At 43.0% G+C, this 23,255-nt stretch overlaps 1 protein-coding gene across 1 annotated transcript in view; it reads left to right on the top strand.

The window, feature by feature from the left end:
• Pou6f2 (POU class 6 homeobox 2) overlaps positions 1–23,255 on the top strand; it is a 122,940-nt gene that overhangs the window by 93,082 nt on the left and 6,603 nt on the right. Inside the window, exons 4-5 of the mRNA XM_036188889.1 lie at positions 4,180–4,386; positions 16,511–16,679. Of these exons, the coding sequence (XP_036044782.1) occupies positions 4,180–4,386; positions 16,511–16,679 (376 nt within the window). The remainder of the gene's footprint in view (positions 1–4,179; positions 4,387–16,510; positions 16,680–23,255) is intronic.

Below are 23,255 nucleotides of genomic sequence, written 5' to 3'. Positions count from 1 at the left end.
CTATTTGCTGTGGGATTGATGGGGCAATAACTTCACTCAAAAGTTTCTAATGTTGCTAGACATGGAGTAGGCTGCGCTTTGTGATTTGAAGTGGAAGCCAATGAATCAAGCATCCTCTGTGCTAAGGATTCATTGAGGCATTTTGCTTCATACTTGGACGACTTCAGTAGCATCCTAACAACGGGTCTGGTCTGTAGTCTTTCACCACTTGAGAATATTCTGCCCACACTGCCATATTCACACATGAAATGGCTCCATATCATCCCTCATCCCCAGCTCCTAACAAAACCTATTCATCATCAGGTATGATGGCACACACTTATAATACCGGTACTCAGGAGGTTAAGGCAGGAGGACTGGGTTCAAGGTAAGCCTGGGCTAAATATCAAGTACAAGGCCAGCCTGTACAAACTGAGACCCTGTCTCAGAATAGTCCCACTCCCACAAAAAATTACTGTAAGTCTTTGGCTGGATGGAACTTAACCTTTCCAGGTTGACAAGTCTCAATCTCCTATTGCCTCCAAACTGATCAACTCAGCATCCTCATGCCTCTTACCTTTACAGTAGCTTCTCTTAGGTTTTACCTCATCCTAAACTTTACTTAGCCTCTACATGTTCTGCAGAGTATTCCTGAACCAACCCCACCTTCCTTCAAAACAATTCATTCATCCTCAATGATCTTGAACACATACCACGTGGACATAGACATTTTTATCACAAAGCCCTTACTTGTTCATCTAGTGCTCATTTCTTCCTTTGACTGATACAATCTTTGCATTTGACATCATGCTAATCTGTTCCAGCCACATCTGTTCAGTATCTTCTATGGCCCATAACTTCATACTAATAGAGAGAAGAGTACACAGATATTCAGCTGCTCTGCCCAAGTCCTTTATAATTCAAGGGAGTGAGAATTAGCTTTAAAGTTTGGATGAGATGAGCAGGAGTTAGATCCTGTTTGTCTTGTTGCTGTAGCAATGTAACCTTTTACCAGAACTTCTCAGCAGTAAATTCTTTGCCTTTGTAAGCTGAGTATTCAAATTCCCTTATAAGCTAATTTTAAAATTATACTTTCTGCCTTCATCCCCAAACCAGAAACTCTCCATAGTTTTGCCAGATTCAGTATTAATTTCTTGACTTAGTTGAAGTAAGTATAGATAAAGACATTTCCCTTGCATTTCACAAGACCTTTAACTTGAAACACAATTTCCATCGGTAACTGGACAGTGCTTAGGAGCATACAAAGTCTTAGATGTTTATCACTCAGCTCCTATTATCCCCTTGTGGGAACCTCTGTGAACCCCACACACTTGGAGGTGTTCTTATTACATGTGTGCTAAGAGGAACCAAAGCCAGACTGAGCATATTAATTCAACAGAGAATTTTTAGATAAGCTAGAGTATGATCATCTCTGCCATTTCACAAACTTGTTCAAATTAAAACCAGGGTGTTTTCATACCTTGGAGCCTATTACCAAGCTCCCAACAGGCACTGACAAGTGCTTGGCATGCTGACGCGATACCCATGCCTTTAAAAGGAAGACAACAACTACAAAGAAATGTGTGACTTCACCGAAGACTTCCTGACTTTACACCTATCCCTGCACCATCCCTAATCTCACAGCCAAACTCTATTAGACATCTCCTTTGACTGGGCAATTTCGGATGCCCCTGCCTCTGACACTGCCACTGTCTCATCCATACGTGATGCTCACACCTAGGTAAAAAGGGGGGAGAGGTGGAGAAGGCACGGTGACAAGCATTTTAGTTGCAGCTCACTGTTAGGGAGTGAGGCTGATCCTAGAGAAGAGGCTGGTGAGCTGACTGCATTTGCCTTTCTGTTTCTTCTGTCACCCAGAAAGTGCATCTCATTACCACAGAGTCAGCACATACTCATGTCAATCATCTCGGGGCCAGATGCGTCTCTTTTCATCACAATGTGTTCTATAGCTGTCATATGCCGTGCCTTACTCTGAGGCATTCTCTCAGGCTACTTACTCCCACAAGCTCCTAAATGTACTGACATCCCGCCTAAAATAGAACCCATAGCCCTCCACTTAAATGCATCCAGCTTCTGCAGCCAATCAGATGGATCAGGAAGGCAAAGGCCTAAGATCCTCTAGGCAGCTGGAGTGGGCCAGTCTGTTGCTGAGTTTTCACTGTGCATGTGTAGGCCATCTATATCCAGTATAGACTAGGACAGGAGGCTAATCCCATGTCTCTCTCTTACAATGCCTGTGGGGGTCACAGGGACTGGCTTTTAGCCTAATGTAAGGCCACTCATCAATAAAGTACTTATGCATTATCATCTATTGATGTGGACTCCTCCTGACCTTGCTCGCGCTGATGGGACATGTTCATTGCTGTCACCACAAAATAGACATGGCATGCTTGTTCAGGATACCTGCAAGCCTGACAGCTCCATAAGGGATGGCTGGCCAATTCCATGATAATTGCTTGACCTTCATCAGCAACCACAGACAAATGCCACTGATACCAGATAGTTGCACAGCTTCTTCATTTTTGCCATCCCACAGGGTTGCTGAGATAGAAGCAATGGCAGGTGGCAGAGGGGGCTCTCCAAATGCATCTCACCAAGTGCTGTAGTCTGGTGGTTCTCCTATTGTCCCACTTACATCTGGAATCCTGAATCCCAGAATCCAAAGTCATTCCCTAAAAAAAAAAGAACATTAGCTGAGACACCGTGTTCAAAGCCTTGTGTGAGTACTGTGCAGTAGAAAACACTATCATTTGTGAACTGGGTCCACAGGGAGTTTATCAGCCAGTGGAAAATTACAGATAGGATGTGAAGCATTGGCTAAGAGTTAGAGTCCTTCAACACCCAATGTTCAGTGTCTTCCAGGTGGTGGGACTCAGGAAGCATATGGAAAAGCAAACATTCAGGGACACCATTCCATCTCTGTCACCTGCAAACTCCTCTGCCAGATTACTCCCCAGAGTCCCTTTCTGCACTTGTGTCTGTTGTATAAAGCAGAGACATGGCTAATCCCCAGTTCAGTTCAGAGGGGTCTTGTAAGAAGACAGGATGACCTAGAATGTCACACAACAGTGAAGTCATGGACCAGGTCATCATGGCTCACAACTGGGGAACTTGTAGTGCAATGCTTAGTATGAGCAGGAGAAGTAGCCCCACACTCATTCCCTATGACACTTCTTGAGGGTCCATATTTAGAAACAATTCATAGTTGGAGTTTTGAAAATTAAACCTGTCCCTAGCAATGTATACTAAAGTCCCTACTTTCAGATTCTGTAAACACTCTGGGTATTTGTTGCTCCTGGACATGGTGTCTTCTATCACCATAACTGTATCATCACTTGCCTCCTACTGCCATCCCGTACAACCCCTTAACTGATGACAGAAGCCACTGGAGACAAAAGCCCTGTCCTATCCCTGGTGCAGAGGCTGAAACCCCTAACAACACACTGCATTTAAGCTGTAAATCTCATCTTTCTGATTTCAGTCCTCATAGTCCACTGTTTAAAGAGTTTCAGCTCTTTATTTACTAACCTAATTCTCTGACATCTTTGACACCCTGAAGTGCCATGACAAATGTAGCTAGTTGGTGGTCTGCCTAGGAATCACATCCTGTTTTCCTGTCTCCAAAGTCTGGTCTGTCCACCACATAAATGAGAGGATACTTGCTTGAAGCTGTTAGTCCTTCAGAGTACAGAGGCCAAGAAGCTGACCTTGACCTTAGCAGTGAGTAGTCTAACAGGGCAGGGGCAGGGGCAGAGAAAAGGATAGAGGATGTAAGGGGCAGATTGTGGAAGGAGACTCCCCAGAGTTCAGCAGGGCATGTAGAGTTTCAGTTAGGGGTGGATGCGGTGCCACTGGTCCATGAAGGCCTTAAGTATTGAGAAATCTATTCCTCCTGTTTCTCCTGGCAGAAACTGCATGTTTACACCTTTATCGATACTTGATTTTATTTTTGAATTAGATAACTTTCCCTTCCCTTGGTGAAGTCAGTACATGTATAGCGTTTTCTTCTTTAAACGGTCATGCCCTAATATTTACTCTATGCCCCTAAGCCCTGGCCTGCTTGAGATCCTGAATGAATTCCTGATAACATTCTTCATCACAAAGTCACAATGTGGTCTTCGTCTGTGCAAGCAGACCCAGATTCAGCCGACTTCTCACCTTCAGGCCTATCTCTTGCAGATTATTGGAACCATTCCACTGATGCCTAACCCAGGGCCTTCGAGTCAAGCAGCAAGTGGCTCTCAGGGCCTTCAAGTACAGCCTATCACGCCCCAGCTCCTAACCAATGCCCAGGGCCAGATCATTGCCACGGTCATCGGAAACCAAATCTTGCCTGTGATCAACACCCAGGGTATCACCCTGTCTCCCATCAAACCTGGCCAGCAGGTAAGGGTCCCACACCAAGGTCCCAATTCACTTCTCCTCTCCTCCTTCCTCTCCTTTGCTCTCAATGTAAAGTAAATCTTTCATTACAAAAGATTTAATAGTTTCGCTAAACCTAATGTATCAATACTTATAAAATGGCACACAGATTGATTTCCTACTCTTAGCAAATATAAGCAATAACATTAGTAACTCCCTAACATAAACCCAAGAGCATATTAAACTATAACAGACACCATGACCAAAAGTCAGTTACAATGTGTCCTTCTTAATCTAGACCCAATATACTTTTCTGGTTTTTTTTTTTAAGTAGAGTCAAAAAGAAGCCCAAACCACTTAATCCTTAACTATAAATGAAATAAAAGTTAAACAAAAAGCAATCCCAAGCTGAAGCTCTGCTGCAACAGTTGTCTACAAATGAAGAAATGAAAGATAGGCAGTTCTGCTCAGTAATTTCACTAAAACTCTGATGGCAGTTTACTTTTTCATTTCAAAGACAAACTGAGCTTTGTCCTATATGTGTGTTTATGCCAGAAGTTGAGCGTGTTGCACTGAAAAAGAAAGACGTGGTCCTTGATCTTCATGGAGACTTTGGTTGGCTAGTCCCTTCAGTAAGCAATTTTGATAATCTATAGGAAGACTCAAATAAATGCTAGCTAAGAAACAGACAGATGCTTTCTAATCAAGGGGGTTATGGTGTTACGTGGGACAGAACCCTTTCTCAGTAAAGCAGAGAAAGGCCTGTAACTGAGTAGGAAGAGTAAGAACTGACAAGGAAAATGAATTAGCAACACCACAGAAAATAGGAACAGTAAGCACAAAGGGAAGAAAGGTGTGCTGAGGGACCAGGGAGTGGTTCTTGAGGCAGGCTGGGGACAGTTAGGAGTGGGGAGTATAATCAAATCAGAAAGCATAAGTTTTATCTCTGTGTGATCTTGAAGATGTCACATGCCAATTTCCTGCTCAAATTGTCTCATTTGCAAAAATAAAATGTGGTGTGGATAGGGATACCAGTATCTACCTCAAAGAATGTGTGTAGGAGGGTTAGAACTGTATCTAGTATACAGCAAACTATAATCCAGTCAATATTGCTGAGGTGGTACCTCCTCTACTGCTGATGGCAGTGAAGATGCCACCCTGGGAACCATAAGAGGTGGGTGTTACACAAGAAGGAATTACATGCTCAGTTTTTTCCCCTAAGAAAATAAGTCTGATGGTTGAACTGAAATGATGAAATTTCCATCATAAACAAACTATTTAGGGGACAACAGTGAATCCCCAGCTAGCATCGTTGAGCACACCTATTGGACACCAGCTGACAACAGGAGTCTAGGTCATTTATTGTAACTGAAAAATAAAGGAGACCCCTAGACATAGCCTGTGTAACAGGAAAAGGAGCAAGATCCAAGAAAATGCCAGCTCTTAAAAAGAATAGGAGAGGTAGGGACAAAGAGATGATAGACATGTAGGGGAGGAACATGGAATGAGGCCACCTAGCACAAGAATGACGAAACGGTAGGACCCGGGCAGGCATGAAAGGCTACAGAGAAGATATTGGGTAGATCACATTTTAAAGTGTAGGTCAGTTCTGTTTTAAGTACTTTGAGTCAAAGTTGAGCAGGGCTAAGAGCCAGTTTTAAGGCTGGACACTGATGAAAGAAAGATGATAGAAAGAATGTGAAGGCTAGCAGCCAGTGGGTAGTTGGCTGTGATAGTTTGAAAGAAAATGGCCCCCAAAGGGAGTGGCACTATTAAGAGATGTGGCCTTGTTGGAGGAAGTGTGTCACTGTAGGGGTGGGCTTGGAGGTCTCCTTTGCTCAAGCTTCCCCCAGTGCGACAGCCAGTTGACTTCCTGTTGCCTACAAGATGTAGAGCTCTCAGCTCCAGCAGCACCAAGTCTGCCTGCACACTGCCGTGCTCCCCACCATGATAAGAGTGGACTGAACCTCTGAATTGTAACCCGCCACCTCAATTAAATGTTTTCCTTATAAAAGTTGCTGTGGTCATGGTGTCACTTCACAGCAATAAAAACCCAAACTAAGACACTTGGGATAAGGCTTTGTTTGTATGTTGTTGGGAGACTGTAGGATATGAAGCAGATGGCCAGGAGGGGAAGGGATGGGAGCAGTAAAGCACCAGTATCATCATTTGCTACAGCAAAAAAAAAAAAAAGCCCCTCCAGAGACCTCAGCATCACCTGTGCCTTCCCACCTCAGCAGCACTCAGAGGCTATGCATAGAAACCCACTTGCTAGCTCGAATAATATTAAAAATATGTTTACTGGAAATATTTTTTGGCCAGCAACCATATGTCAGACAGTGTACCTGGAAACTAGCTATGTGGATAAGCAAGACAGTCACCATGGCCTCTTCTTTCACAGAGTTTACAACCTAGCAAGGAAGATCCACAGAGGTCAAAGACTTATTCAGATATGTAACCACTCCATGGTGGATGTCATGATAAAAAAATAAAACATAAAAGGAATATGATAACATTGAGAAAGAAGTAGCTGTTGTGTGGAAATACACATCATGAAAATTAGGATCTGTCTCTCTGCACTAGAAGTGTAATCTTGACCAGTGGAGCCATTGTTCCTAACTGGACTCCAGGCCCAAATGAGGTCCCTGACAGACCCACCTTTAAGTTAAAGACTTTCTTACCCACAATCACCTTTTGCTATTTACAAGGGTCCATTTGATTGTTTGATTCTCTGCCTTCAAAAGAGGCAAGCTTCTCTATTTTTCACTATTCTTACTATATAGCCCAGGCTAGCCTGGAGCTTGCTGGATAAACCAGACCACCTTGAACTTATGGAAATGCAGCTTCCTCTGCAGAATCAAGGTGTGTACCACACGCCCAGCCCCTCTGGCTTCTTAAACCCTAGTTCCGTTTGTTTCAGCTAGTTCATGATTATCTCTAGAGAGAAAAATGAGGCCTGCCTCTCTTCTCACAATCTATTTTTTTATTTGTTTTTAATTAAAAAACTATTTCTGTTAGCAAAGCTAAGTTCTAAATTGTCAGCAAAGGTGATGAATTCATTAGAAATCATCAGCATTTGATGTAAAGTTGCTCTCACACTCACCTTGAATTTCCAAGGTGGGTTTACAGGTATTCTTAAAATTAAGGGGCCTGGTCAATAAACAGAGACACTTTTCAATTCTGCCTACCGTAGCTATCAGCAATATTTCCAGTCTCCCCAAAGCACCCAGAAACACTTCCAGAGCTTTCCCATGCCACATGTGGCTCCCCTGTATTGAAACCTCACTACTACTGAGGGAACAGGTGGCACTCCACTGTCATGACCTGGCAAACTCATGTCAGTCACAACTAGTATCCCAAAGAGAGGGACCCCTTCACTGGTATATGTGCACGCATCTCTTAGGCACCTGTGTACATACTTGAGCACAGCTGAAAGGAGTGTAGAAAAAGTCACCCACTCCCAAGTCACAGCAGCCACAAAGCCTCTTCTTTCCAGCAGAGCTAGAGTCTATCCTACTCCAAGAAAAGCCAATGGAACCAAGGTGAATGGTAGAGACCAGCAGAAGAGTTTGTCTTGGGATTAGCTGTAACTGAAACACTTTGGACCATGAATTTAAGATATGAAATTGAGCAAATCACCAGTAGATATGCAAGTTTAAGTCCTGGATACAATGGCTATGATCCCAAGCATCAGAACGCTCCCCATCAAGGGTGAAAACCAGAGGTATGACAATAGTGGCCTTCACTCTGTCTTTAAACAGTACCCTTGGCATTGAAGAAACGTGCTGTGGACAAGCACTACAGCTAAAGGATCTCTATCATCCAGTAAGAATCATCTCAATTTATTCTTTTGAATGATTCATGACAAATGCTAGGCCTCACAAGAGCACAGTTCTGACAGTAAAATATGTCATAAATTAAAGGAAATCCACATGAAGTACAAAGTTCTCAGGTTGGATGACCTGGAGTGGGTCACTTTGATTTTTTAAATAGTATTAACCAACCTTAAGCTTTCCATTGGCTTACCACTGACCAAAAAGACCTGAATGAGATCTAAGAATGGAGTCTCTAGCCCTCCTGACTTATACTAGTGATGAAAGACAAGAAGAGCCTACCAAGTTATTGTCTGAAACACAAAACAGTACTTTAGAGTACATCAGGATCCAACAGTTCCAGATGAAGCTCCACAGAATCTACCAGATCAGAGAAGCTTGATGAGCAGGGCAAGAACATAAAAGAACTAGATGTGAAACAGAAACTTTTTATGTATAAAAGTGAAAGTATTTAGTGGAGCCCAAAAGCAGCCTTTTGTTCCTTGCCCTGGATTTTGTGGCTGCCCTGGCTCTTGAGGACTCATTTGAGTCCAAGAATGGCCCCCAATCACACATTTGTCCTGTGACTGATTTCCATGATTCTTTCATATGCCATTGTTTCCTCCTCCTCCTCCTCCTCCTCCTCCTCCTCCTCCTCCTCCTCCTCCTCCTCCTTCTCTCTCTCTCTCTCTCTCTCTCTCTCTCTCTCTCTCTCTCTCTTCTCTCATCTCCCCTCTCCTCCTCTTCTCTTCTCTCTCTGTCTTTTTTCTTCCTTTCAATAAATCCTAGCAAATGTTGATAACTTTTGTCTCACAAGAAAAGTTTGAAAAGCAAATGTTTCAACCTATAAAGTGAAACACCAACATTTTAAAAATTATTATGATACTGAGAGATTCCCATACAAGAAACCTTCAAAGTAAAGATTCTAGAGTTTTCTTCTGAACATTCAATGAGACCAGAAAGCCAATAGCAGAAGCAACTTAGCTCCGCTCTCTTAAAATTCCATGTGATAACCCCATTCTATCTTTTTCTTTTCAAATAAATGCAAAAAATACTCTTGCTTATCGGTTTTTTATCTCCCCCCCCCCTTTTCAGTTGTCTTGCTAACTCCCACATTGCTTGTCTTTTGTTTTGATAAACACAACACACGCCAGTGTGCTGGCCATGGAATCTCCACCACCATGTTCATCGGGACACTCTTGACTAAAGAGATTAATTTTGCCATTTTTATCCACCTTTAAGTATTTCAGGACAGTCAACGTAACCTTGGTATTCTTCTTGGATGTGGTGTAACTCTTTTCCCAGGGTCACCACAGTCTCAACTCAAGATGAAGGACAGATTCCTTTGGAACATTGTAGTCCTGGGCAGAAGTCTTCTCACGCTCTCTGACAGATTCTAATTTGGGGCATCCTGGCAAATGACAGAAGACATTGGAAAGCTACAGAGTCCCTAAGACAGTGAAATAGGAGAATTCAGCATCAATGAAATGGAACACACTGATTGACTCTTCACAGGATGGGACTGGATCTGTGTGGATGAGGCTGAGTTAAACTGGCCCCTGTTCTAACTAATCCTCTAATCTAAGTCCTCTTGTTCTAACTCCTGACTTCTTCACGTCCTTACAGTGCCTGGCACATGCATAGACAGACCTGCCCCACCTCTCCCTGCCCATCTTCTAGCTGCTTATCAGCGGAGAACAGTCTTTGCTCACAAAGAGGAGTTCCTGCCTTGGCCTATACATTTTCTATAGTGTCTGAGGGCCAAGCCTCAGAACTGATAGTCTTTCTTGTAAGGCTCCTTATAAAAATCTGCCTCTTAGTGACTTTTCCAAGGCAGATGGCAGATCAGAAAGTGCTTATCAGTTTTACAGTGTTCTCTGTACAGCATGCACTCTAGAATACCTGTTCCCAAGTTCCCTGACCAGCATCCTGTAGGATCTGGGCCACCTGCCCTTTTCTGGGCAACCTCCCTCTGTTACTCCCTCACCTCAGCTCTCTTTTCCCCAAGCTCTGTTCACTTTCATCAAACTGTATTGTCACCACAAGTCTACACCTGAAAGTAAGGGGCCAGCTTAACTCAGCCTCATCCACACAGATCCAGCCCCATCCTGTGAAGAGTCAATCAGTGTGTTCCATTTCATTGATGCTGAATTCTCCTATTTCACTGTCTTAGGGACTCTGTAGCTTTCCAATGTCTTCTGTCATTTGCCAGGATGCCCCAAATTAGAATCTGTCAGAGAGCGTGAGAAGATTTGACTACTTTTTCTACTGGGGTCTTCTGAACATCAACCCATTCTCCCTCCCCATGACCTCCCACCTTATTATCCCAGCTGCACACAACTCCTCCTTTTCTGCCCTGCACTTAAAATGCAACTCCCATTCCCCTGTGTCCCTGCTGAACCCAGGCTGTGTCCCACAGTTGTTTGTGATGCCCTGGTCTCCTGCCTGTATTTGGAGTTGCCACTAAGTCCTCTTGTTCTAACTCCTGACTTCTTCACGTCCTTACAGTGCCTGGCACATGCATAGACAGACCCTCCCCACCTCTCCCTAAGACAGCCCACCTTGACTTTGCCAAGCTTGTGTAGAGCACATGTATACAGGCCAGACATCCACCAATGGCCTTTGTAGGTCTGGAGAGATTTTTTTTTTTCCCACATGAATTTCTCTGTATAAATTTTACTGTTGCCATACATTCCTTTTCCCAACTTGGTAAGCTCAATTGGCATTTTCTTTCATTTTATAATATATAAAAATATCATCATGGAATTAATGAAAGGTGTTTTATTCTAAAATCTAAAACACTATAAAGATAGCACAGGCAAGATACAAGGAACCAGCCAAGTGGAAAAATCACAAAACATTTCCCAGGTGCTGCCATTTCAGTGTCTCTTTGTCGACCATATGGGACACCCTGGAAGTGCCAACCAATGCAAACAATCCTATGAAGCCAGCCTGTGGGAGCCAGCATGAGGGGTCAGCCTGAGTCCTGTCCTCCCTGTGTGCCATCTCGTGTATGAGACAGATGTGGAGCCTCCTCTGGCTAACGAGGACTGTCCCTGCCTTTCCTCATGTGCCTGCTCCCCATGCTTTCAGCCTATCTGCACCTGGCTCCTGGCACCAAAAGGGCAAGGAAATGATTATGTGAACTCAGTTACAGGTAAACTACAGCTCCTTTAAGAAGCTTCAGTGAGCAAACGGAGAATTTTATTAGACAAAAGGACAACTCCAAGGAAAGTAACTTTGGAGTACTATAGTACCAGAATAGAGTCTATCAGAGACGATCTGTACATAGATCCATCTGAAATGTGTCCTCAGATGATACCAGTTACCTAGAAGTATCATGGTATTCTTAAAATACGAAGTTTTAAAGACTCTGAGACCTGTAGAGAACAATATCTAAACTGGAAACCATATGTTAAGCTTCCTAGGACAGAAATGAAAGTGGGGTGTGAGTGGATAGATCTACTCTAAGCACTGGCAGCTCTGTCAGAACTCCTCATTGATTCTCCTACTCCCAAGCAAGGCTCTCTTCCCCTGACTTGCTGGCCCTGCACAGGTAGAGGAGCACCAGCTTGTAATCGGCTCTCCAGGGCTCACAGCTGGTATGCTCTAGTTGTCTTGTTCCCAGGCGAGTCACTTTATCTTCAGGAATCTGCTGCCTCCTCTACAAAACACCACCATTATCTAATGCAGAAGCTATTGTTAAGTATGTAGCCTCCCTTTTCCTTTCATAAATTATTCTGATTGCTATATCCAGTTGTGTTTTAGTTAGGGTTGTTTTTTTTTTTTTTTGCCAATACTTAGGCAATGTATATGCATATATATATATATATATGATTTTTGAAATTGTCAATATCTTAAAAGGCAAAATAATTAAATCAAATATTTAATATTTTTCTAACTTTTAAAAGTATATTAACTTTTTTATGGAACCAGAGCTCTTTCATGAAATAGCTTAGGTATCTTTTTCTTTCCTTCTTTGGTAAATATATCTCTAAGCATAATTTTAATAATTAATAATAAATTCTTAAAATTAATATACCAAAATCAGTAAAAGTTTGAGTATCCAAGACACAGTGCCATGTTCACCTAGAAGCATTGCTGTTTGCTGGGTGAAGGTGTCTTATTTAGTCTTTTTTTTTTTTTTTTGGTTTTTTGAGACAGGGTTTCTCTGTAGTTTTGGAGCCTGTCCTGGATCTCATTCTGTAGACCAGGCTGTCCCCCAATTCACAGAGATCCGCCTGGCTCTGCCTCCCAAGTGCTGGGATTAAAGGCGTGTGCCACCACCGCCCGGCAAAGTATAAGTAGGTCCCAGTTCCTGGGGGTAGTTTTGTGTGGTGTGTGTGTGTGTGTGTGTGTGTGTGTGTGAGAGAGAGAGAGAGAGAGAGAGAGAGAGAGAGAGAGAGAGAGCGCTGAGAATCGAACCCAGGGCCTTGCACTTGCTAGGCAAGCGCTCTGCCACTGAGCTAAATCCCCAACCCTTATTTAGTCTTCTATTGCTCTGATGGAGTACCATGACCAAAAGCAACTTGGAGAGGAAAAGGTTTATTTTGCCTTACAGTTAAGGTCTACTATCCAGGGAACTCAGGGCAGGAACCAAAGCAGAGGCCATGGAGGAATGCTGCTTGCTGGCTTGCGCCTCATGGCTTGCTCAGCCTATGGTACCCAGCACCATCAGCAGCCCAGGGGTGGCATCACCCACAATGGACTGGGCCCTCCCACATTAATCACAAGTTAAGAAAAAGCACCAAGCCTTATTCACAGAGCAATCTGGTGGGGGCATTTTCTCAGTTAAGGTCCCTCCTCACCAAGTGACCCTCTCTTGTGTCACCTTGACATAAACTAGCTGCACAAAGGTAAGTGCTGTGGTACTGTCCATGTCCTCTTTTTCTGCGGAAGAGCTTTGGAGGGAGCTCACTAGTTTATACACCACACAGCTCCCTCTGAGCTCACAGCTGTTCTAGAATTAGCATCCAAGTATCCACACTGGCAACTGGAATCAGGAAGAAAGAAGCCATCACAGTCTACCCAGTATCTTTAATCATTCTACTTTTGCTGAACCATCTGGCAGAACTCAGGGAAGAAATCAAGACCCCAATGTCCTTTAAAAGAATGTTTTCTTTGAAAGAAAAATATCTTAAATTCTAACAAATCTTAAGTTACTCTTTAACTACATAGACATGGAGCAAGTTCTTTTAGAATATTACCTTGCTTTCCTCTTGGATTTCTTCTTCTGCATGGAATTATCCTCAAACCCCAGTTTGGTTTTATGGTGGGTAAGTGACAATGCAGCCTGGTCATGCTTTTCTTTACTATGTCATATCTACCAAAGCAATGTTTCAATTGATTACAGTCCTGTCCAGTTCCTGGATGGCACTTCACCACAGCCAGAGCCAATCAACTATTGATGAAATGGGAAGCCAGAGGGCTTCCTCCTGACTTAGTGTCTCAAACCCATAAACACTCTTGCCCTGTACCAGTCTTTGGAAGATTGACATAAAATATCTATCACAATTTATGAAGTAAACTAAAATAGATTTAATATTTACTAGGCATCCCTAAAGCATAAAATTTGTTGGATTTAATTGTTGATTATGTACTCTGAAAATGGGCTAATTACTTTAGGTGGTTGCTTGATGACTATTGATTTGGGTTCCTGTGTCAGTTATGACCATCTTTGGCTCACTTCATTTAGAATATCTAAGTATCAAGGGTGTTCACTTAAATTGTAACTGCAGGCAGTTCCATTGGGGGGGTGGGGGACAAGTGGGCACCTATATTCTGATGTTCAGAAGTCATATGGGCCAGTCATGTATTTATCATAACCATGACAGGCATATGGGCTATGCAGGAATAGCCTGTGAGTGTGGATATTGCTATTGACCACTACAGAGGGAGAGGGAACAATGGGAAACAGCTTTAAGTTCATTTTTAAGGTCCCCCCTTGCTAGAACTGCTGGAATGGCTAGAAAGACATTGGGATGTTTAAGAAACTGATAGGCCGAGGTGCTAGTGATGATTAAAGAGTAATGAGAATCCTTATGCATTACAAGTGTCGATGTAAAGGGACAGCCCCTTTAGAGATCAGTTTTGGAATTTCTTAAAAGGTTCAACACAAATGTACAGTATGATGAGTATTTAAAGTACAGTTCTCTTCACATTTTCATTGAAAACACGCACAAGTAAACTCAGACTTGAACACAAATGTCCATGAATGTTTTATCGATCATATTCCCAAACTGGAAACACCCAACTATCCACCAACAGAAAATGGATAAACAGTATAATGCATGTGTTGGGGGGAGGGGAGACTTGTAATGGGGGCAAGCTACTACTTAGCAATCAAATGGGATGAGCTGCTAGAGCACACAACAAGATGGATGATCTATAAATAGTCTGCCAAACAAAATAAGGCAGATTCAAAAAGGGTGTGTCTTCTATGATTCCATTCCTAGGACTACACCAAATGAGTCTGTCGAGAGAAAAGCAGGAAAGTGGTTGTCAAGGCTGAGAATTGAGGGTGGAGATCACTTGCAAGAGAAAACTTTGTGAAATGATAAAGTTTCCTGTCTTGATTGTAATGATGGTTTCACAGCTGTATCCATTTGACAGACTCCTCAGACTACATTTAAAATGGGTGTGTTTTATTATGGGAAAATTATATCTCAAAAAAAAAAGTTGACTGGAAAATGAACAGAGGAAAACAAAGGCAGATTGGAGCTGAAGATGACTGAGCTGGTCTGTTCTGTGGGCAGCTCCCACCCAAGTTCACAGCCTGCTCTGATTTGGCTCCCGGATGCCCCACTTTTATGAAAAATCTTGTCATGCCTTTTAGTGTGAACCAAATATCACTCACAATGAACAAGGTAGCTGCCACTGAGGCTAACCTCCCACTTCCTTAGGGCCCTGAGCCCCTGAAATATGTTTATGGAAGGGCAACACAAGATGAAGGAAAGATTCCTCCAGGCCCCTTAGTGGACCCTCTCTTCCTTCCCCTTCCTTATTCTGCATCTTCTCATCCAGGTTCCTTGTAATCTCAGGGTCACTTTCCCTTGAGAGCCTTTAAAGGAATGATAAGTAAACAGACATAAAGACAGCCTTCCTAAAGAGAAACAAAGTTCAAAATTTAAAAAACTAATTAGTTCTTCCTTGTGTCAGGGTATCCACCTGCTCAAGCCCCAGGACCAGACTTCGCATGTCCTGAGACCAGCTCCTCCACACCAGGAGGATGGATCTAAAATGTCTCAGCTTCTCTGTGTGCTGGTGTCCTTGTTTGTACAGAGGCAACAACAGTGTGAGAACTCAGTTAAGCAATGGGTGAACACCCTTAACCCGGTGGCTGACACGAGCAAGAAATTCACTGAGAGGCTAGAGAGATGCTTCAGTGGTTAAGGGCACTTGTTGCTCTATGAGGAAAGCTGGAGTTTACATCTCTGCACCTGTATCTGTTGGCTCCAATATCAGCTCCAAGGGATCTGACACCTCCATGGGCATGCACATATGCACAGACACTCCCACAGAAACACACACACACACACACACACACACACACATAAAAAAAATTTAAAAAAAAAAAAAAGGAAAATGCCAAGTCTGGCACAGTGGCACACACCTTTAATCACAATGCTTGGGAGGCAGACGCAGGAAGATTCCTGAGCCCTGAGTTCAAGGCCAGCATAGTCTGCAGAGTAAGTTCCAGGATACCCACAACTACATAGAGAAACCCTGTCTCAGCCCCCCACCCCAAGAAAAGTAGCAACTGAGAACTGCAGATATTATGGGATGTTGTCCTGACTGTTCCAATTCTTAGATTTCTAGAGGACATCAGAAAGCATGTTACCCGTTCTGTGTAAGACACCCAAAAGCCTGGATCTGGAAGAGCAGAGCTGCCAACATAAACTAGAACTTCTCCTAAACTCTCAGTTCTGTGAATGATGGGTGTAGGCACAATTTTAAGTTTGAGCTTTGCATTTGGATTGTGTCCTTTCATCATACACATTCCTGAGAAGCCTCCCAGGTGTGTGGTAACTGTGTAAAACAGACAGAAAAGAGTCCAGCCACACACTACGACTGAGAAATGTCAAAAATTGGATGTTCTGGCAAGCCAAATAGGGAATTAATAATATATTTAGAGTTTCTAATAAAATGCCTGTCAAACAAGCAACAATATATTATATATACAAAAAATAAATCCTGCCTGAGTATACTGCTCTTCCCAAGAAGTATACACTGTATTCGTGAAAATAGAATAATTTCACCCTAGATGAAATATCTGTTCCCTAGCATTTCCCATAATATTACATTCATTTTTGTATTTTTTTACATCCCTTATGTAGCTTCACCAATCTTCTCAGACATCAATGGGTCAAGCAGGCACCCAAGGCAACCTTCTGCACCTGGCTCATGGCCAAGCATCCACATCTCAAAGTCCCGTGCGACAGGCTTCTTCTTCCTCCTCCTCATCCTCCTCTTCTTCAGCTTTGAGCGTGGGCCAGTTAGTCAGCAGTAAGTATCCTTTCTGGCTCCATCTAATCATGGTAACTGCCTTGCTGCCTATTGCAATCTCTCTCTCTCTCTCTCTCTCTCTCTCTCTCTCTCTCTCTCCCCTTTCTCTCTCTCTCCCTCTCTCTTTCCGCCCTGCATCATTCCTAGGGCTGCTAGGCCAATGTTGGAATGATGTCTGTGTCCAAGGCCAGATGACTCCTTAGGGCAGCTGGCACCCACAGCATCAGTGAGAGCTGGGAGCAGGTTCCATTTTCAGGGGATTCTGCTGTGCTGAGTCAGACAGACCCGCCACTTCCAAAGCTAGAGACTCATCAGCTTGCAGGGCATGAGCAAACAGCTCTGAGCTGAAATAACCAACAACAGGCACTCAGCTGGAGGGTCAAGCTGCTTTCCTGTGTGTTTGAAGTCCCCTGCCATTCTGTCTATAGGTGTCAGAGGAAATAAAGGAGAGCATGCCTGTGGGCGGGTGTGTGAGTGAACAATGAGCCACCTTCAGTGACACATGGAGGCCAATGTGTGGGCTGGAATCAGATGGAAATCTCCAAACAACCGTTCACAAAATAAAACAATCCTAAAGACTGCGTCCATAGGAAAAGGGCTATGATAGTCTATATGTGGAGTTGGCATATGTCCCTAGGGAAGCCAGCATATTTGTCACATGTAAACAAAAGCATGTGAAGATGCATGAGACAGTGGGTATATTCAACATCATTTACTTACCTCTGTATAATTTTTACTAATTTTTTATAAAATCAGACTATATATTTATATATATATATGGATAGATAGATGATAGGTAGATAGATAGATAGATAGATAGATAGATAGATAGATAGATAGATAGATAAATACAGATTGCAATTCAGCAGATATCAAGATTCCAATAGTCATGGGTTTAAAAGGCCAAGACACTGCATAGATAGGCAACCTGTGCCATAAATTGAGGATGCCTGTGTCTGTGGAGATAAAGAAAAGGGCCTGTTAAAGCTAGAGCACAAGGATCTTCACAAAGAATGGGCAAATCTGGTAAGACAAAGTGACACTCCCCAAAGGAAAAGAAAAACACGCTTGTTCAACAACAGAGGCAATGTAGACTAGAAAGACACTGTGGGTGGGGAAGCCAATGAAGCACTACGGGAAAGTGCTACAGTGTCCAGGTCCTTCAGTGCACTCTCAGACACTGGACTCTCAGTCTTGACTGTGGCTCAACACGAAGCAATGAGGGGCACATGTAGAGTTTTCTCTTTAGTCTCCTGTCTAAACACACAACTCTATTTGGTAAAAACCTTTGTCCCAGATAAATAATATCATAGACAAAATTAATCTTACTGTATCTTCATATTTTCTATAAAGAAATACCTCATATGGTTATTGTAGGAAAAGATCCAAAATATACTTGAATTCAATTTCCTGGGTGTTTACAAAATACCCATTTTAAATGGCAATTTTAGATAAATGATAGATAGATAGATAGATAGATAGATAGATAGATAGATAGACAGACAGATAGATAGACAGATAGATAGATAGATAGATGATAGATACACATATATGGAGAGAGAGAGAGAGACTCCTTTCTCATATGCACTTGAAGCAGAAGACGTGGCATTCGTATGCAGAGCCTGGCAAGGAAGGAGCCCATACATATATTAGAGTGTAGGGTAAGCTTGGTCCTAAAAGCAAAGGAATCAAAGGATCGGGGTGGGGTGGGGGGACACACGAGATGAAAAGTGCAAACCACTTCACTAATGCAGAGTCTTACACATGTGTTATACTCAGCATGGGAGGTGGACAGAGAAAGGCTACATGATGGAGACATGGATGGGCATGGGGTGTCTCTGGCCATTTGGTACGGCTGAACAAGGAAGGATTAACCTTTTTTTTTAGAAATCTGTAGAGAAGCCTACTTAACAGGCCAGATGGAATTTCAATTATCTAGCGGCAACAGGTTATTCAGCCTCTAAATATATGATGAGTAATCATCAAAATAAAGACTGGGGAGAGGGAAACTGCTCTACCATGTGCATTTGAAGCAGAAGATATGGCATGCATATGCAGAGCCTGAGCAGGAAGGAGTCCATACCAACTGCAGATCCTCTTTGTAAAAGAGAGCCTAGTGACACCAGTGAACATCAGACTGCATAAACCCAGTGTGAACTTAGAACCATTATAGGTCTGGGACATGTTATTTAGTTATTTCTTTTCTGTGTCAAAACCCAATCACAAAAAAATTATGATAAACATATTTATAGGCCATATCGCTTCCAGTTCAGTAATTTGCTATGGCTTGTTTCAGGGAAACATGTTTACTGGTGTGTTATCAAGCATGTGATAACGGACACAGTCTTATCAGCACTTTCGCACTCAGCAAGAGGTGCACAGGTGCAAGTCTGAAAAGACCTGAGTGCAGGAACTTCTGACCCTGTGGAGTCAAGCCATGTCATGTTCACGCAGTCGTGTGTGCGCACGAGCGCGCACGTGCACACACACACACACACACACACACACACACACACACACACACAGGTTGTGCTCACCAGCCCAGAGGCTCTTTCAACCCTGTAGTTCAGGGATTTTTGTGGAAGTCTTGATCATATAGACATGATTGATTATTAACTCAATCTCCAGCCCCTCTCCCCCTAGATTTTATCATAGCTTGTTTTTCTAATGACCAACCTCTTCTTGAAGCTATCCAGGAGCCAACTAGTAGTCACCTAATTAGGACAAAAATAAGTTCCTATCATCTAAGAAATTCCAAGGAGTTTAGAAGGTCAATATTGGGAAACAAAAAGGCCAATATCCAATGAGGATCATAGCATTCCTATAATTACTTAGGACACTTAGGAGTTTTGAGAGCTGTGTTCTAGTACAAGGCACAAAGACCAAGAACATAATTCTTATATGACAATATCACACAAACTTTTATCAGAATTATAGTTAGTGGATCTTCCACACCACTGTCAAAGAGGGTATTGTCCAACCTTCCATAGTTCAAAAATTAGTATTAAAATATCTTGTTCACTCCAGGTAAAAGAGTACCAAGCTAATCCCTTGTAGTGATCAAACAACCTTCATGTGTGATGAACCCCACATCTGACCTCAGAGTAACCAAATAAGCATCCTTGTAGCCCTGACACCCTTCCCTTAACCTTGCTCAGTTTCCACAGCTCTTAAAGACAGACAGTTTCAATTAGCTAGACTTGTCCTTTTTTTCATTTTTTTTATGTGTATGTGGTTTTTGCACATGTGTTCACTTGTATATCGGTGCATGTGTGTGTACACGTTCATGTGAATACATGTGCATGTGTGTTAGTGTGAGGACCCCAGGATGATGTTCAGAATCTTCCTTGATAGATAGATCTTCCACCTTACTCAGTAAGGTGGGATCTCTCAATCAAAGCCAGAACTCAACGCTATGGCCAGTCTTACTAACTGGCTTGCTCAGGGAAGCCCATCTCTGCCCATCTTTGCATTCATTCTGGGCTAGAATTGCAGGCAGTACCCCATGCCCACCTGCTATTTTATATAGGTTGGACAACTTTAAAAGGACCACCACTTCTTCCTCTATCCAGAGAATCTCTACCCTAGGTTTCAGGCTAGAGTTGCTGGGTCTACTTTGAGAAAGCCCTAAAGATTCCTCTTGTGGTCCCAATCAAGCTGACTTCAGATCATCTTCAAAACTAACTTCCTCTAGAAACAAGAGAATGGAAGGCAGGTTATCTTTCCCACTGTGGAAGGTTATACCCTCAGCTAGGCTGAGGGCTAAAGTGGTACCCAAGGGAAGTCTCCATTCACCATGTGCACATCTTTTTCTCAGGTGTAAAAATACATATTCCTTAGCAAAGGAGAACTCTTGCAACAACACAACAACATCCAGACAGTGTGAGACAAACTTTGAGGCATAAAAACAGTAGCATAGTCATTTGATTAGTAACAAACCCCTAAGAAACACCGAAAGAATCTTCCTCACTGAGACCAGTGAGGAGTACTGGATGTAAGAGGAGCTGTGGTTGTATCAGTTTCATAAGCAGAGTTGAAGTAGATATGGTCCATATGTGTAGGAAACACAGTTCTTTTGTTCTGAGCACGCTCACGTTTCCTGCTGTATTGGAAAATCTGGAAAGCAGGAGCGTGCTTCTTGCTCTAAAGCAGAGTGTGTTTCATGTATGAGAACTCTGGTCTGAATTTCCCTTCAGAAACGGAGTCAAATCCCGGGCTCTGTGTCTTCCTACAAGCAACAGTTCATTTCTGGTAAACCCAGTCACTCTGGGGCTCAAATGAAGATACACAGTGTGCTAAGCTCACACGTTTCTAACCAGCAACTGCAGAGCACTGGATGTAAGAGGAGCTGTGGTTGTATCAGTTTCATAGTCCTATGGGATATATAATCAAGATAAAGTTAACAGATGTCCAAAGATGGCTCCTTTCTGTGGAGGCAAACCTTGCAGTGCATTTTGATAGCCAAACTTTATGAGTAAGAACACTAATAGAAAGAAAGCCAAGTGACTCACATCTTTTGTCAATCAGGAAATTGCACAAAATGCTGAGTTCTCCTTCCAGGCCTTGGTTGAGACCATCACCCTGTGTAAATTAAAAACAAAAACAAAAACATCTCTTCTTATTGCTAGGTGTAGTGGGTCACACCAATAATTCCAGTACTTGGGTGGCAGAAAACATTGCTGTGAGTTGCAAGCACACACACATACACACACACACACACACACACACACACACACACACACACACACACACAATTCTCCTTACCACTTTTTATATAAAGCTAGAAGCATGCTCATTAGATCGTCATGAAAGACATTGGATGTATGACTGGGACTCAATTCTCTGAACTCTGAGTGCATCTGAGCATCAACACTCCTCAGTATACAGGATCTCAGCATCCAAAGTGTTCTTTTCAACTCTGATTATTGTCAGAGGAAAAAAAAAAACCTTCGTGATCGTGTGAGCAGGTTGAACAGGTTTAGTTCCAAGGCTCAGGAATTAGCAAGGAGATCTAATCTAGAGAGGTGGTAGATGAGAAAAAAGATGAGAGAGCACATTTACCTAAAATCACTGCCCACATCCTAAACTCGCCCACACTGCATGGCCGTGTGTGCTGGCAGCATAGGTAGCTACATAGACTGTTGAAGGCCTTCCATAAAGACCAGTCCTTCCTGCGCTGGTTAACTCCACTGGTTTTGGTTGATCTAGAGACGAGACTAGCAAAAACCAAAGGGTTATTTCCCACAGAAAACGTTCTCCCAGTCGCAGACCACACTGGCCTCCCCATCCCAGACTCACACTGCTTTGCTGCTCTCATATGCAGTGCAGAGGGTTGGGGAAAGGGAAAAGTAGGAGGCCCTCTTAGGAGCCCCTCCTCACCAGACCTGTCTACCTCATCAGTCTTTTGAGCAAGCAAGTTTTCTGTTCCATGAAACCTGCTGGATGAGAGCATGAATGGGTTCAGAAAAACAGGGGCCCAAAGAGGATGCCACACCCAGGCTCGGGAAAGCTGGAAGAAAAAGGTGGAGACATATGCATGCACAAGCAGGCAGAGATTCCCCCTGCATCAGAACACCTGTACCACCAGGAAAATGTGCCACTGTGGACTCCACAGGGTGACTCAAGCCTGTCAAATTAAAAAAAGCACAGTTTTAAAAGCCATGTCTGTACAAAGAAAGTCTCTGGCTTCTTTTTTATTATTTAAGTTTTGAGTTTTGAGTGTCCTGTGTTACTTGCAAGGCTGCCAAACATTTCACCATCTCTGGAAGAGACTAGACCAATCTTTCCTTTCATTGTACCATTCTGTACCAGCCAGTGCCCATCTCTATTCTAATTCGGTATTCCTCAGCTACTGATTTTTTTGCCTCTTACAAGTAGACTTTTCCAACTTTTTCTTAATCCTAATAATTCTTCTTCCCACCATGAAGTTCTTTTGTTGCTTGTTTTTTAACATAGATATGCTATAAACACAGATATGTACTGTGGCCTTTGGTAATGACAACCACTGTGTCACGTAGTATTTCCTGCTTAAGCCCCAGAACCAAGCAGCAAGAATGCCCAGTCTAGACTTAGGCTCACAGTTCATCTTGGCCAGGCAGCAAACGTGAGGGCAGCTGGAGAAGAGGGCCTGAGAGGCGGCAGTGAGAATCAGTTCCAGATGGCTGGGCACAAGCACTGAAAATGTAGGTCCTCTGTACCGGAAAGAACATCACAGTTTTGCTTTTCCTTTAAAATCCCTTTTTATAGCATTGGCAAGTAATCCAAAATATGTGTAAGCCTCTGCACTACTCGTTTACAGCTCCTGATTCTAGGAGTATTTTAATGAGGAAATAAAGCAAGAGTAGAGGCAGCCATGTGCGCAGATGTGGTCTCCAGAATTCTTTGCGAACCCCAAGAGCCACTCCGCACTACTATGCTGGTGGGACTTAAAATTCAGAGGACAGTCTCCACCACCAAACACTCAAAAGTCCTTCATTAATTGAGTGTCAGATTTCTAGAAGCAAATGGGGTGGGGTGAGGGGGTGCAGGGAGACAGGGTAAGATGGATTTTAATTCATCGAATCCAAAGCCACACTT

This window comes from Onychomys torridus, chromosome 5 (genome assembly GCF_903995425.1).
Source record: "Onychomys torridus chromosome 5, mOncTor1.1, whole genome shotgun sequence".
Taxonomy (NCBI): domain Eukaryota; kingdom Metazoa; phylum Chordata; class Mammalia; order Rodentia; family Cricetidae; genus Onychomys; species Onychomys torridus.
The sequence above is the reverse complement of the archived record's forward strand: the minus strand, read 5'-3'. Positions and strand labels throughout refer to the sequence as shown.